General features: G+C 39.9%; 1 protein-coding gene across 2 annotated transcripts in view; it reads left to right on the top strand.

Annotated features, from left to right (window-relative positions):
• Ntng1 (netrin G1) overlaps window positions 1-13467 on the top strand; it is a 327790-nt gene that overhangs the window by 279575 nt on the left and 34748 nt on the right. The window contains exon 6 of one of the 2 annotated variants that reach the window (XM_050120931.1): window positions 387-521. The exons of the other annotated variant lie outside the window; for it this stretch is intronic. Within the exon in view, the coding sequence (XP_049976888.1) occupies window positions 387-521 (135 nt within the window). The remainder of the gene's footprint in view (window positions 1-386; window positions 522-13467) is intronic. 2 annotated transcript variants of the gene reach the window in all.

The raw sequence follows: 13467 nt of genomic DNA, 5'->3' as shown, positions 1-13467 counted from the left end.
AACCCATTTGAATAATTTAAAACAGATTTTACACTGATGGAATATTGATTTATCCTTGGTATACACACTTCTCATAGCATTCATTAAACAATCTAAAAAATGCTCCAACAAATGGAATCTCCATTATGATCTGTTACTGGTGAAAGCATGATGTCTTATTTCCTTGGAAGGGTTCAGATATTTTCCTCCCATATCATAAAAACGAGGCCATGGAAGGCTGAGCAAGTAAATAAATGGCCCTGAAATAGGCAGACTTGCCAAAGCATTTCATTAATGGGCATCTTCCACTAAGTAAGTGAATGCATCTAAGTAAATGAAGCTCCTGTGTTGATAACCTCTAAGCCATGAGAAGTGTCTCCAGCCTGTGTGTTGTCTTGTTTCTACAGAGTGTTATTGTAACCCTTTGGGCTCAGTCCATGATCGTTGTAATGGCTCAGGATTTTGTGAGTGTAAGACTGGAACGACAGGGCCTAAATGTGATGAGTGTCTGCCAGGAAATTCCTGGCACTACGGCTGTCAACGTAAGTAACCGTGGGAGCTGTCCTCTGCCTGCTGCAGCATGGCTGATTCCGCTTGTCTAGGCTGGTGTGTGCAGCATCTCAGAGCAGAAAAAGACCCAACCAGCTGATAAGCTCCAAAGGCTACTAAATGCCCCAGCCTGCATGCAGGAGAGTGATCTATCAGCTGTCCACTGGCTTCCCTGAAGCTTGCCTGATTGTCCTCTGATGGCTAGCGCAGCTTACATTGAAATATTGTATGGCAATGCATATACCTGGTCGGACCATAAATTAAGTGGCGCAATAGGGAACCCGGCTTGGAAATCCTCACCACAAAATGAAGTGCGATGTGTATGTGGTTAATATATTTCCTGCACTGAAAGCTACCGTGGAACTGCATAGTTCATAAATTCCACAATATCTACATAACTTATAACCACCCTTGCGATCATGCCCATCACTGAATCTTAACCTGGGTCCCGAAGGTAATCAGTCTTAGGCATATGGAAATAACATGGTAAAACAAATGACCAAAATCAATATTGGTCAAAAGCAGGGTTTGGTGCCAGAGAGTGAGTCCAGCCTCATTCCTCTGGGAACTAGCAAGTCTTCTCAGAAGCTCGTGAAGCAGGTGGCATGCAGGTCGGTACATGCAATCGAAATGCTCAAATCTGAGCAGAAGCTTCTGCCCCCCCCTTGTAACTTTGTCTGCCTTTTAATTCTTTATTCACTTCCCTTCCCATGTCTATAAACTTACAAATATGAAATGCCTACAAGCCATGTCCTCTGAAGCAGAGATAACTGATAAAAAAAAAATAGAGCAAACCACAGCGGTCATTTCAGTTGTATCACCATCACATCAAAGAATCAAAGATAAGGAGGTATGGAAAAGAGGTTTCAACAGCTGATTTCTATACATAGCCTTAAATATGAAGGATATTATCATTTTAACATATAATTAGTATCAAAATTACTGAAGATATATGTTCTAATTTTTATGGTCTTTGGAAGCCACTGGGTATTCTTTAGTTACAGAATATCTCAATCCACACTACCTGTCTGACGGGACCTAAGGGCTCTGTGTCTACCCTACTGAACAGTACAGGGATAATCCTGTGTACTTATTTCTCATTTGAATGAAATGGCACCATGCAAAAATTGTCTGGAGACAATTTCTACAAGAAGTTATGTTATTTCTACAACACAGTCATTTTATTTTCTATATGAAATTAAAGATCGAAAATACTATCACAATAACTACTGGCATAAGATTTTACTATAACTATGTTCAGAAACTAATCTCATTTTCTATCTGCCACTCATGGAATTTCTAGGTTTCTAGCAGCTTCTTTGTATGTAACATAAAATGACATGCTATGAAAAGCTAGACCATGACAATAGGCAAAGACATCTGGCATTGGACAGGTCAATATTAGAATGGGTATCAAGAGCTGGGCACTGAGAGGAACACTGAAGGACACTAAATAGCCAGAAGTAAAGCATCATGATTGCAGAGTAACTCGAGATAGGGCTAAGGATTAAAAGTCCTGTCTGGTGTAATTTTCCTGAAAGCACTTATCCTTAAAAGTGATTCCTAAAATGACATAAAGCAGGACTCAGAAGGCAGGCCATCAGTCCTCAAAGAGATGAGCATGAGACCGAGAGCTGGCCCTCAGTCAAAAGCAGCAAAGGAGAAAGAGATGCAAAGGTAGAAACAGGTACCAAGATTCAACATAAAAAGAATAGAGATATTGTAGTTGAGAGAAACTCCTCAGAGAGAAAGTTTAATGGGAAATGCTTCTGTTTATGTTTGTTTGAGACAGGGCCTCATTATGTAGCCCAGACTGATCTTGAACTCATGATGCTCATGCCTCAACTTCCTGAATACAGGTTTTAGAAATTTGCGCTACTATTCCTGTTTCCTAATGTAAAGTCTGATGAGGAAGAAAGAAAAAAGGAAGAGAGGGAGGGAGGGAGGGAGGGATGGAGGGAGGGAGGGAGGGAGAGAGGAGGAGGAAGGAAGGAAGGAAGGAAGGAAGGAAGGAAGGAAGGAAGGAAGGAAGGAAGGAAGGAAGGAAGAAGGGGTCCTACTGGAATGTAATGAAGGCCAGACTTTGATGAGGATACAAATTAATTTTATCTTAAGGCAGTATAACCCCTCACTCAGCTACTTCTGCACTAGTGATAGGGATACCATAAGAAGTTCTGTCTTCTGAGATTTCCCTCTGGAAACAGAAGGCTGGATTTGAGTCTCTGATCTACAATTAACAAAATCCTCTGTGCCTCCACACCCAGCAACTCCAACGCTTTTATGTGGATCACTGGCTAGGAAAACATTTAAGTAGGTATTGAGTGCTTCCTGAAATATTGGTATTGGGTCAAGGTTAGAAGCCTCAGGATGTGAACAGAGAGCTGCTGTGATGTAAGGTCATTGGGTTGAGTAACAATTAGGGGAGAATGAAGGCAGAGCTAAGGGAAATGTACACACTGATACGTGAGTGATGCTTGGTGGAGAATGAAACCCCTGAAATAAGAGGCCCATGAGGTAACTAGTGAGGAATTTCTTGGGAGCCTTCCAAGGTAGCAAGTACACAGAGATGCATGAGCCAATGTATTTCCTGAGGAATATCATGGTTTTTGTGTGATTCGAGAAGTGTGTGTGTATGTGTGTGTGTGTCCTGGCCCCTCTCTCTCTCTCTCTCTCTCTCTCTCTCTCTCTCTCTCTCTCTCTCTCTCTCTCTCCTGTGTTCACATGAATGTGTCTGGGTATGACAGAAAATATTTTTAAAGAAAGTAGATTATGTGATTTGTTGAATTCTGCCAAGAAGTTTCATGTCATGGAAAAGAACTGAAAGTGTCATATAGGAGAGGTGTGGTACCCAGCATATACTTTTAAGGAAAAGGTTTGTAAGAGTGAGATTTCTTTTTGGAAACATTCTTGCACTTCATTAAATGAAGAATTAGAATATCTCAAGACTGGATTTGACATATATATTTAATGTATTTCAAATTTACTTTTGAGCACACAAGTTTTTTTTTTTTAACTTACTTTGAATGCTTTTTACTAAAGCCAGTATTAGACATAGTATTAGTGGCAGAAAATTAACAAATATCTGATAAAAAATATCAAGAAGAAAATAGAGCAGGATTGTCCATGAAATTGAATGAGCTGAAATATATATTGTCTGTTTTATATATATTATATATATAAATTATTTATAAAATATATTGTATCTAGTAGCTCTCAGTGATGAATTCAGAATGTATGTTATAGATACTAGAGTTAGAAAGGTTCAGGCCCATGACTCTAGTTCTCTTAACCCCCAGAAATCTTGTAAAAGGTTCAACGTAGAGCTAAAGTCCAAAAGAAATTGAAATTGAGAACAGAAATGAAATCATGACGATGTCACCTTATATCCTGTGAATGAAAACAAATTTACAACTTGGGTTTCTTGAATCTTAGGCTGCTTTGAATTCCCTAGAAACCACTTAGAGTTCTTAAGTCTGGATTTGCATGTAACAACAGAGATAGTAATAGGACCATATATGTAAGGAAACTGTGATAATTCAAGGGAAATAATGGCTGTGACCTTCAAAGTGCATAACAGGAATTCAGTGGGTTATTATTTCCTTCCCATCATTTGTTGATCAACAAAGAACTAGATGAAACTTCATACTCAAAAGCACAGTATGTGATTTTAGTGTGTATCTTACAGCCAGACTGGCCACTGCTATTAGATTACCATGACGATGTAGGTACTTCTAAACATGCCTTAGTTAGATATAGGGCTGATAAAAGAGACTGAAGCAAAACTGATTGCAAAAGCCACTGTGTGTCATCTGTGGAAGTGAAAGAACTCCAGCTTCACGTGCAAACTTCCTGCCAAAGAACTGTCTGTCAATTCTGTGCCCTATAGTGTATGTGTTTTCTCTGTTGGAAAAAAATGTGAAAACTTTGGAAACCACAATACTGAATTGTCTTGGAGAGCATGAAACACATGATCCAAAACCAAAATATAAGCAAGAGAACTTCAGCCAAGTATGGAGCCTCACACCTGTGGTCCTAGAGCTTGGGACATAGATGCAGGAGGATAAAGAATTCAGTGTCATCCACGGTTCATAGAGAGTTCAAGGATATTCTTGGCTACATGAGCTCATTTATAAAGAAGAAAAGGAAAGAAAAGAAAGAAAGAAAGAAAGAAAGAAGAAGAAGAAGAAGAAGAAGAAGAAGAAGAAGAAGAAGAAGAAGAAGAAGAAGAAGAAGAAGAAGAAGAAGAAGGGAAGGGAAGGGAAGGGAAGGGAAGGGAAGGGAAGGGAAGGGAAGGGAAGGGAAGGGAAGGGAAGGGAAGGGAAGGGAAGGGAAGGGAAGGGAAGGGAAGGGAAGGGAAGGGAAGGAGATTTGGGTTTTGGTGGGATAAAGTTTTAGTTTAGTGTGAAGGTTGTCAAGAAAGAAAGAAAGAAAGGAAGGAAGGAAGGAAGGAAGGAAGGAAGGAAGGAAGGAAGGAAGGAAGGAAGGAAGGAGGTAGGTGTCAAAGTCTAGTGCATTGGGGTCCCTGGGTAAGGGTCTCACACAAATGACGGCACAGGGGATGCAGAGTATAAACAACTGTATAACAAGCTTTATTTTGTATGGCTTTTTATACAAACTAAAAAGCATTACCTCAACTCTGAAACCCCCCTTTACTCAGGTACATGATCATGAGAAACTTACCTCACCTTGTAGGAAACAATACCTCGATTAATAACAGTAATAAAAATGAAAAGAAGTACATAGAAACAAGGCAAAAAGTATACAGAAGCAAAGCACTCCTTTATATCTGATAGAGCGTGAAGAACTCAAAGGCCACTTCCTTATCCAGGGTACAGATTCTGACAGAACGCATGAGAAATGGGCAGAGAAAGTTTGCTTTCATCTATGCTTGGTTTGCCAAGCAACCGTTTCCAACTTCATCTCATCTGTCCCAGGAGGAGCCTGCACTCTAAACCAGTTCTGTGTCTCCACAGGCACTAAGGAAGGAAAGAAAGGAAAGGAGTTTGAGAATAAAGAAACAATTTCAAATAATAATGTTTTGAAATCAGAAGTCTCAGTCAAGTCTCAGGAAACAAGCTGAAAAGAAGTAGAATAATGCTTCCTATAACATATAGAAGGGCTGATTCAGTCCCAGCCCCAAAAGACTGGCTATTAGTTTGCAGTGTTTTTAGCTGAGTAGAATGTAAATCTCCACATTTGAATGAGTAGGTCTAATAAGAGATATGTCATATTCCAGAAGGACACATACAACAAGATACATTGAAACCTCACATTGTTTATTTAAGTTACCAATGCTCATTTTTACATACCTTATGCTATGTGAAATCACACATGCCACAAAAGAAAACAGGTTCTGGAAAGGGTTGGGCTTCTGAGGGAGACCCATTTAACAGGTCCTAATAGAATAACCATCAAGACCATTAGGTTTTAATGCCGATAATGAGACCAGAACCAGCTTTTGCTTGGCATAGGGATACACAAGGATAAACCTACTTCAAGGAAATACTTGGGTTACAAAGAAGAGGCGTATTGCAAGAAGAGGTAGACTTGGCGTATAAATTAGAAAAACCAGACAGTGAAATATTTTTTAATCAAGACAAATGACTGTATGGGAAAGACATTGTGAAAGTGAAAGTGTATTACCAATGAAAGATCATTTAAGAGGGTTACTGTCTTATGTAAATTTAGAACTTAAAATGTTCTTTTACTTTGCAATAGTAATGAATTAAAAATATCAAGCTATGTGATTAAAAAAGTATTTTGCTAATATTGTTGACATATATTGATGCAAATTTTTCACCAAAAAAGTAGAAAAAAATATATGAATTTTATTGCTATTGTTACAGGGTTTTTTTATTTCTTTGTTTTATTTTGTTAGATTTGTTTTGAGATAGAGATCTTATGCTGTAGCCAAGGCTAGCCTAGAAATCAATAGGTAGCCCAGACTGGTCTCATACTCAGAATAATCCTTCTGCCTCCTTGTCCAAGTACTGGTATTATAAAGATTGCCATCTCCCGGTTACCAGTTCTTTGTTTATTTGGCTGATTCGTTGGTTAGGTGGTTGGATGGTTGGTTTTATTTGTTTGTTTTGTTTTGTGTGGTTAGTTTGTTTTTGGTTGAGTCTCCCATCCAGAATTGTAGTTACGATATCCAGATAAAGCCCAATTAAGCAGTATATACCATGAAGGATTCTTTTTCATGGCCAAGAACAACAGAAGAAACAAACATGCAGATCCAATTCTTGGCGTTGTGGGTCTGTCAGGTTATGCAAATGGAGTGAAATAACGAGGGAGGAAAAGGCCAACGAAAGGAAGGGATGTGCATGTCTTCTCAGAGAGGAGGCTGAGGTTTTCCAGGAATTCAGCTATTCCCTCCATTCTGCTTCTTGCTTGGTTCTCTCTAGTTGTCACTCTGACAGCTGTCAATTGTCAAGACACTAGGAAGTGTGTCATTCAGCATTCAGACTGAATTAGAAGGAAGCAAAAGGTTGTCTGGAATACTGGCAGCCATGCTGGATCCAGCTCACCTGAGGAGGAACTTCTGACCTACAGGAACCCCATCCCCAAAGGCAAACTAGGCTACTCTGGGGTAGGAGTTCAGTTAGGTCACCGAGTCAGTACTCAGAGTAACATACAAAATTAGGAAATGAAAGTATGGCGATGCAACTGCTTTTGAAACCCTATGAACTGATGCCCACAATATCGAAAAAATTCATAATAATTTTGACAAAATTAATAAGACCTTTTAAAATGTGCATGTATGTAAAAAGGAAGCTTCTTTAAAAATCTAACTTAATAGTCAAGTGTCTCACACACTTACCTACTTCCAGTGAAGGTTCAGTTAGTTCTTACTGTATGTTGACACTCTGCTGCACACCAAAGACCACACATAACTTCTACAATCCCAGGTGGTAGGGAACTATTTGAACAATTATTTAAGTGCCAAAGATGCTAAGGTCCCAGATGATGCCTGAATTTATCCTAAAGACAGAACGCTCTTTCTGACAAAGGGGATAACACAGTTTTAGCTGAATAAAGGCCAAAGGTCATGATCCCACTAAAGGATAACGCTTCTGTGTTCTCATCTTTAGAACACTTCGAGCATAGCAAGGTAGGGGTGCGGGACAGCTGATCCCTTGATGAAGGTGTTTTCCATGTGAAGAGTTGAAGTATATTGGCAAACATATAATTTGGCAGATTACAGATGTCAGCCAGTGTTTATAACTTTTCTCATTGCTATGACAAACACCTGACAGGAAGCAACTGAAGGCAAGAAAGAATTATTCTGGTTAATAGTTCAAGGGGAAGCATTTCCTCATCACAGGGAAGACATGCAGCGGGGACAGGAGGCCAGCCAGTCACACTACACCTGCATTCAGCACATGGAGAGCGACCAGGAAACGTGACCAGGCTACAGAACGCCAAGGCTCACACCAGCCACTTTTCTCCAGTTAGGTTCTACCTCCTCGAGGTCCCATCACCTTCCCAAGCAGTGCCACCAGCTGTTAGCATTCAAACTCATGAGCCTACGTGGGACATTTTACATTCAAACCACCACACAGCGCCCTGAGGGCTGAGATGAATCAAGTAGCCCAGCTGGTTAATGGAGACAGAACAAGGAATGCGGGTAAAATTAAAGAGATTGCTTTCAGTTGAGCATTTTCTAACAACAGTTATCTCTCGCTGTCTGGGAAGACAGTGAGGTCTGCTGAGAAAAACGGCAGATTCCCTAGGCTGTGGGAAAGTTAGAACAAATGATGAATGTGCCCTTTTCAGTGATGGCTTTGGACACTCTTGTGTCAATAGAGATTCTTTGGAAGATGCCTCAAAATTTCCAGCTTCGGCTTCAGACCAAGCCTGTGGGGCAGAGGGCAGGTACGCCAAGAACATCAGAGCAGTTTTCTTTAGGCACCATATTGGGCACTCCACACTCTAAACATTCCTCTCTTGTGTACCCCAGAATTTTCTCACACTACTCATGTTGGTTTCTTTCATTCTTTCACACAATATGTTTGATCATATTTCTTTCACCTCCCAGATCTTCCTTATCTCCCTGCCCACCCAACTTCACGTTCTTTCTCTCTTTCTCAATAACAGAAATTAAAATAGACAGAAACAAAAATATCCACTTCCAGATTACTAGTGTTCTTAATCCTTTGAAAGTCAGCAGCTAAGGATTTCTATAACTACCTTTATTATTTTCTGGTAGTTTCTGATGGCAATTCTTCTGCTATCATAATTCAGGAGGCTTTCTTCTTTTTCTTGCATTCATTTTTATTTCATGGAGATTAACTTCTGCAGGCTTGACAACTTGTGATCGCAGAGATATTAGGACGGTGTTTCCAATTGCTTCTGTGGGATGAAGATTTTACCTCCCAAGCCAAATACCTTGATCCTACCTTGTAATTTTTCAATTGCCTCTAGTCGATGCCTCTTCCTATTTGCTGTGTTACATTAAAATGTCCCGTTCACATTTCACCAGATGCCCTTACGCATTGAATCTGTTGACAGGCAGCATGGCACCTAAACGAGAAGGTGTCTGTCATGTTTGAGGGCATTTCCAGTCCTACACACGCTTATTTAACTCTTTTAGCTCAATCACTAAAAGTTCCGTTTTGCCAGTAAAGTGAAGGACTCATTGGATCCCAACTTTTAATTTCCTTCCCACTAACTCGAAACCAGCATCATTTCCCTTGCTGAGCCCCACACGAATAAGAAAGATGAATAGTAAATGCCCCAAGAAAACTGTTGCTACTCCTGCTGTCTGGCTTCTCTGGGTGGGAAAACAGTGCTCTTTACATAGCCATTCAGAGCCTCTCAGAGGTAATTGAAAAGAGAAAATATTAGGAAAACAGAAGACAGAAAGTGGCAGTGTATAAGCATTACAAATATACCGGGTCGTTCTCCTGGGGACCAAGGCTCATTTGATCAGCTAGAAGAGAAAGTTCAGGGCTGCCCCCAATCGGGAGATTTCTCCTGATTCAGCAGTCATGCTAAGAGCCATTGCTTTCCAGCAGCGGTTCTTGTTTCCCCTGATACTTAACTTTGATTTGGAATTGTTAAACAAAGCCCACCTACCTCCATCATATCAGAAACCTGGTGTAACCCTGAGTGATGGGGCGAGGGTGTCCAGACTTACGCTGTGGAACTCTCCACGTACTAATGGCTTCATTCAGAGGAGCCGTAAGAGGCAAATACTGACACAGCCAGCTTGGTGGGAGCAAGTGGTTCTGAACGGAAGCACTAAATGGATTCGAAACCTGCTATTCTTGAATTACCAAAGCTCCATAAGTGATAAATATAGATAGTGCAAACTCGAGAGAGCAATTCCAATCAAGCATTGTCAGTGGCTCAAAAGAGGCCTACTAGTCAGCGCCTCCACCACCTTGTTCTCAAATCCAAAAGGGCCCTCAGTTCTCATCTGTAGGGCAGATCTTAGAATACTCACTTGGAAAACCATGCTGGTTTTCTTCTTTGTTGGAAAAGAATATTGAGAATGCACACAATAGCCCAAGCATTCCATACCATTCCAAACCATTCAATACCACCAAACTATCCAAGTTTAACAATGACAGGTCTGTCAGAGCTCCCCATCAAGTGTAGGCTCAGGTGCATGCGAAGAAATACAAGAGCCACATCTTGTCTGATAGGTGATGAGAAGGCCAAGTGTAGATGGAGTCTGTAGCACTGCCTTCCCTTTAGGTAGAACAAATACAGGGTTTCACCTTTGTCCTTTCTTCACACACTGGTGAATGCATGCTTGAATGCATGTGTGAATGGTGAGAGGGGCAGAGAGTTCTGTAAGGCCGTATATATACAATAGGGGTCTCAGAAGTGTAGAAAAATAAGCTCCACAGCAACATGGTCAACTTGAAACCCGAGAAAGAAAATCGTTATTGACGTAAAGAGTCATTCCCCAGCACTCATAAGTGCAGAATTGAAGTTTGTTATAGACCATAGGTGGCAGAAAGATTCTTGCTACTGAGATTGTAAGTCTATACAAATCATGAAAATGAGATTTACATCTGAAGCCAGGGACTTTTAAAATAGCTGTTTGGTGTGGAGGGGGTGGAGGGAGTGGGGAAAGGAAGAGGGAGAGAGCACAGGAGTTGCATGTGTTCAGAGATACGAGGGCTACCTTAGGCACGAGTCCTTGGCTTCAACTTTATTTGAGACAGGATCCCCTTGGTCATGGCAATAAAGAACAGCCTAGCTGACTAGAGAGCTTCTTGGAGTTCTTGTGTCTCTGCCTCCTACATTGCACTAGGAGTAGTAGGAGTATGGAGATTGTAGACCTGTGCTACGACGTCCTGGTCCAAGTGGGCTCTGGAGATTTAAACCGAGGTCATACTGCTTGCTTGTCAAACACTGGAGTCAAGAGTCTTGTCTTGATGTAAGTGTTGCTGAATCTCCACAGAATATGCTCTTAGGCACCTCAACTTCTACAGTGCCACCCGTGATACTCTCACAAGAGCTTCAATAGTCAAAGCACCTATCAGGTCTGAAATTGCGTGATCGTGAAATCTCACAAAGGGTCTGGACTGTGTGCATATACATCAATTTCTGATAAGAGCAATGCTTAAAGACAATAAAATACTATAAAGTTCTTTCTGTGTATAGGGAGCACTTATACATTATCCCCTTCTACAAGGGAGGTAAGTATGTTCCTCATTTTATAGATGGCAAAGCTGAGAATTATTTCCCAACAGAAACTCTCAAGTAGCACCGCACCTTCTAGTGACTGTTGCTGGTTATGTTCATTTTGTATTTTTGTAAGGTTCTGCCATTTTTACTTCACAGATTGAGAAAAAACTTTTGATGAGTTCTCCCAAGGATTAGCAAAATTTTTCTCTAAAGACCTAAATAATCCCCATGTTAAACTCTGTAGATCACAATCATATAACCTTGCTGTCAGCATATCAACAAAACTCCCATTTAAAAAGGGATGATGTCCCAAATAAAAATCAGTCATTGCACTGGAATTTAATTCCTACGTGGATTACACAAGTCAAAAATACTATTTCTCTTAAGTTATTTCAATTATACAAAAAGTACAAAAACAATGTTTTGCTCATCCAGAAAAGTTAAAAGACAGGCTGGGCTTTGCCTTGTAACTACAGCTTGATTTATTCCAAACTCAACACAACAGCTGCAAAGAAACAGAAGTGTTAGCAAATAAAATGGAGGAAATGTGAATCAAGGGTTGAGAGATATCATATAAGGAAAGACTATTCATTAAAATATTGACTTGGATATCATGGGGGGGTGAACTAACAGGTTGATATTTACAATACCCTAATTGACCTTAAGAAAAAAATTTGTTAGGATTCCCAGAAACATGCAAGCTTTGACCATTTAATTTCCAGGATGAGATCACAGGCATGGTCGATACCAACTGTTTAAAGGCCTTAAGAGCCAGCCAAGCCAATTTAGCATCAATTTAGTACAATCAGCAACTAATGAAAGAGAAGTCAGGGTGGCCATAATATAATCAGCACTGCTCATGTCAGAGGGAAGAATGATTCTGATGCATACTGCAGGAAGAGCCTATCACCTTGACTATCAGCAGAAAGCACTATGAAGAGAATTACCCTAATAATACAAGGTTCCAATGCCAATGGCACAGGAAAAATACATTTACAACATATAGAGGACAGAGAGGGTTTTTTTTTTATATCATCACCTATAATATTGCCAGTAATTATCCTTAATTCAGTGCCTGTCAGTGCTGTGAACCCATACTCTTTCTGCTCGGATTTCTTTTTGAGTGTGACTGAGCCTATTAAACTTAAGACCTTTTGAATTGCCCACAGGAATGATGTCATGACCCACCAATATTCAAATGCACAGATGATTTTCATCTCATCATTTGCACATTTTCTGTGTTTAAAGAGTATGGTAAATATTTACTTATCCTTTGCTGAACAGGGGAGGTGCCTGTATAAATACACAATGAAATATAGCAGTGTGTATCATTCAGATGGCCTAAGATCACCTATGTTTTCATAGTAAATTAGAAGTAACTTCTAAGATACATTTTTTAAGTCTTCCTCTATTCTATAGCATTGCAGGGTCAACAGTCTGCAAAGCACTTACTTTAAAAAAAAAGTTCATCAGGCATGAAACATCACAAAATGGTAAAATGTTGATGTAATTATTTTTCTGAGATTAGACGAGACCAGGCATGTTCAAGGTGGTATGGCTATAGATTGATGTAAGTATTTTTACGAATTACAATGAAATCTTTTAAAATAGTACAGTTAATTTTCTGGACTTAGCTCATGGGTTTGTGTTACCATGAAATGGACAATTACATTGTTCACATAGGGCTTATCCAAAAACACACATTTCTGTGGAGCATGTGTCCCAAAACAACCTATTATTCAAGGCTATTGTCACTTCATGCTCCTTGCTGCTGCTGACTCAGCTCTTTGAGGGACCACACAGAAGTCTTTCTTAAAATATTATACTTATGTATTTTCTAACTAAAATAAAAATGAAAGATCACTAAGGGACGCTCATCTATTTATCTATATAAAATAAGATTCTATTTAATTATATAAAGCTTTGAAAAAATAATACACTATGAATTCATCCTTTGAAAACTTCATATATATAAAGATACGCTTACATATAAGCACATATACACGTATATGCATATATATACATTTTAGTCATATTTAACTTCTCTATCTCCTCCTCCCAGATCTCCCATGTAGCAATTTCTTTTTTTAAAGGGTTTAATTTATTTATTTATTTATTAAAGATTTATGTCTCTTCCCCACCGCCGCCTCCCCGTTCCCTTCCCCTCCCCCAATCAAGTCCCCCTCCCTCGTCAGCCCAAAAAGCAATCAGGGTTCTCTGCCCTGTGGGAAGTCCAAGGACCACCCACCTCCATCCAGGTCTAGTAAGGTGAGCATCCACGAAACTGCCTAGGCT

Source organism: Alexandromys fortis, unplaced genomic scaffold (genome assembly GCF_014885135.2).
Source record: "Alexandromys fortis isolate MF-2015 unplaced genomic scaffold, M_Fortis_MF-2015_v1.1 scaffold_176, whole genome shotgun sequence".
In the NCBI taxonomy this organism is placed as follows: Eukaryota; Metazoa; Chordata; class Mammalia; order Rodentia; family Cricetidae; genus Alexandromys; species Alexandromys fortis.
Note: the sequence above shows the minus strand (reverse complement) of the source record. Positions and strands in the feature narration are given on the sequence as shown.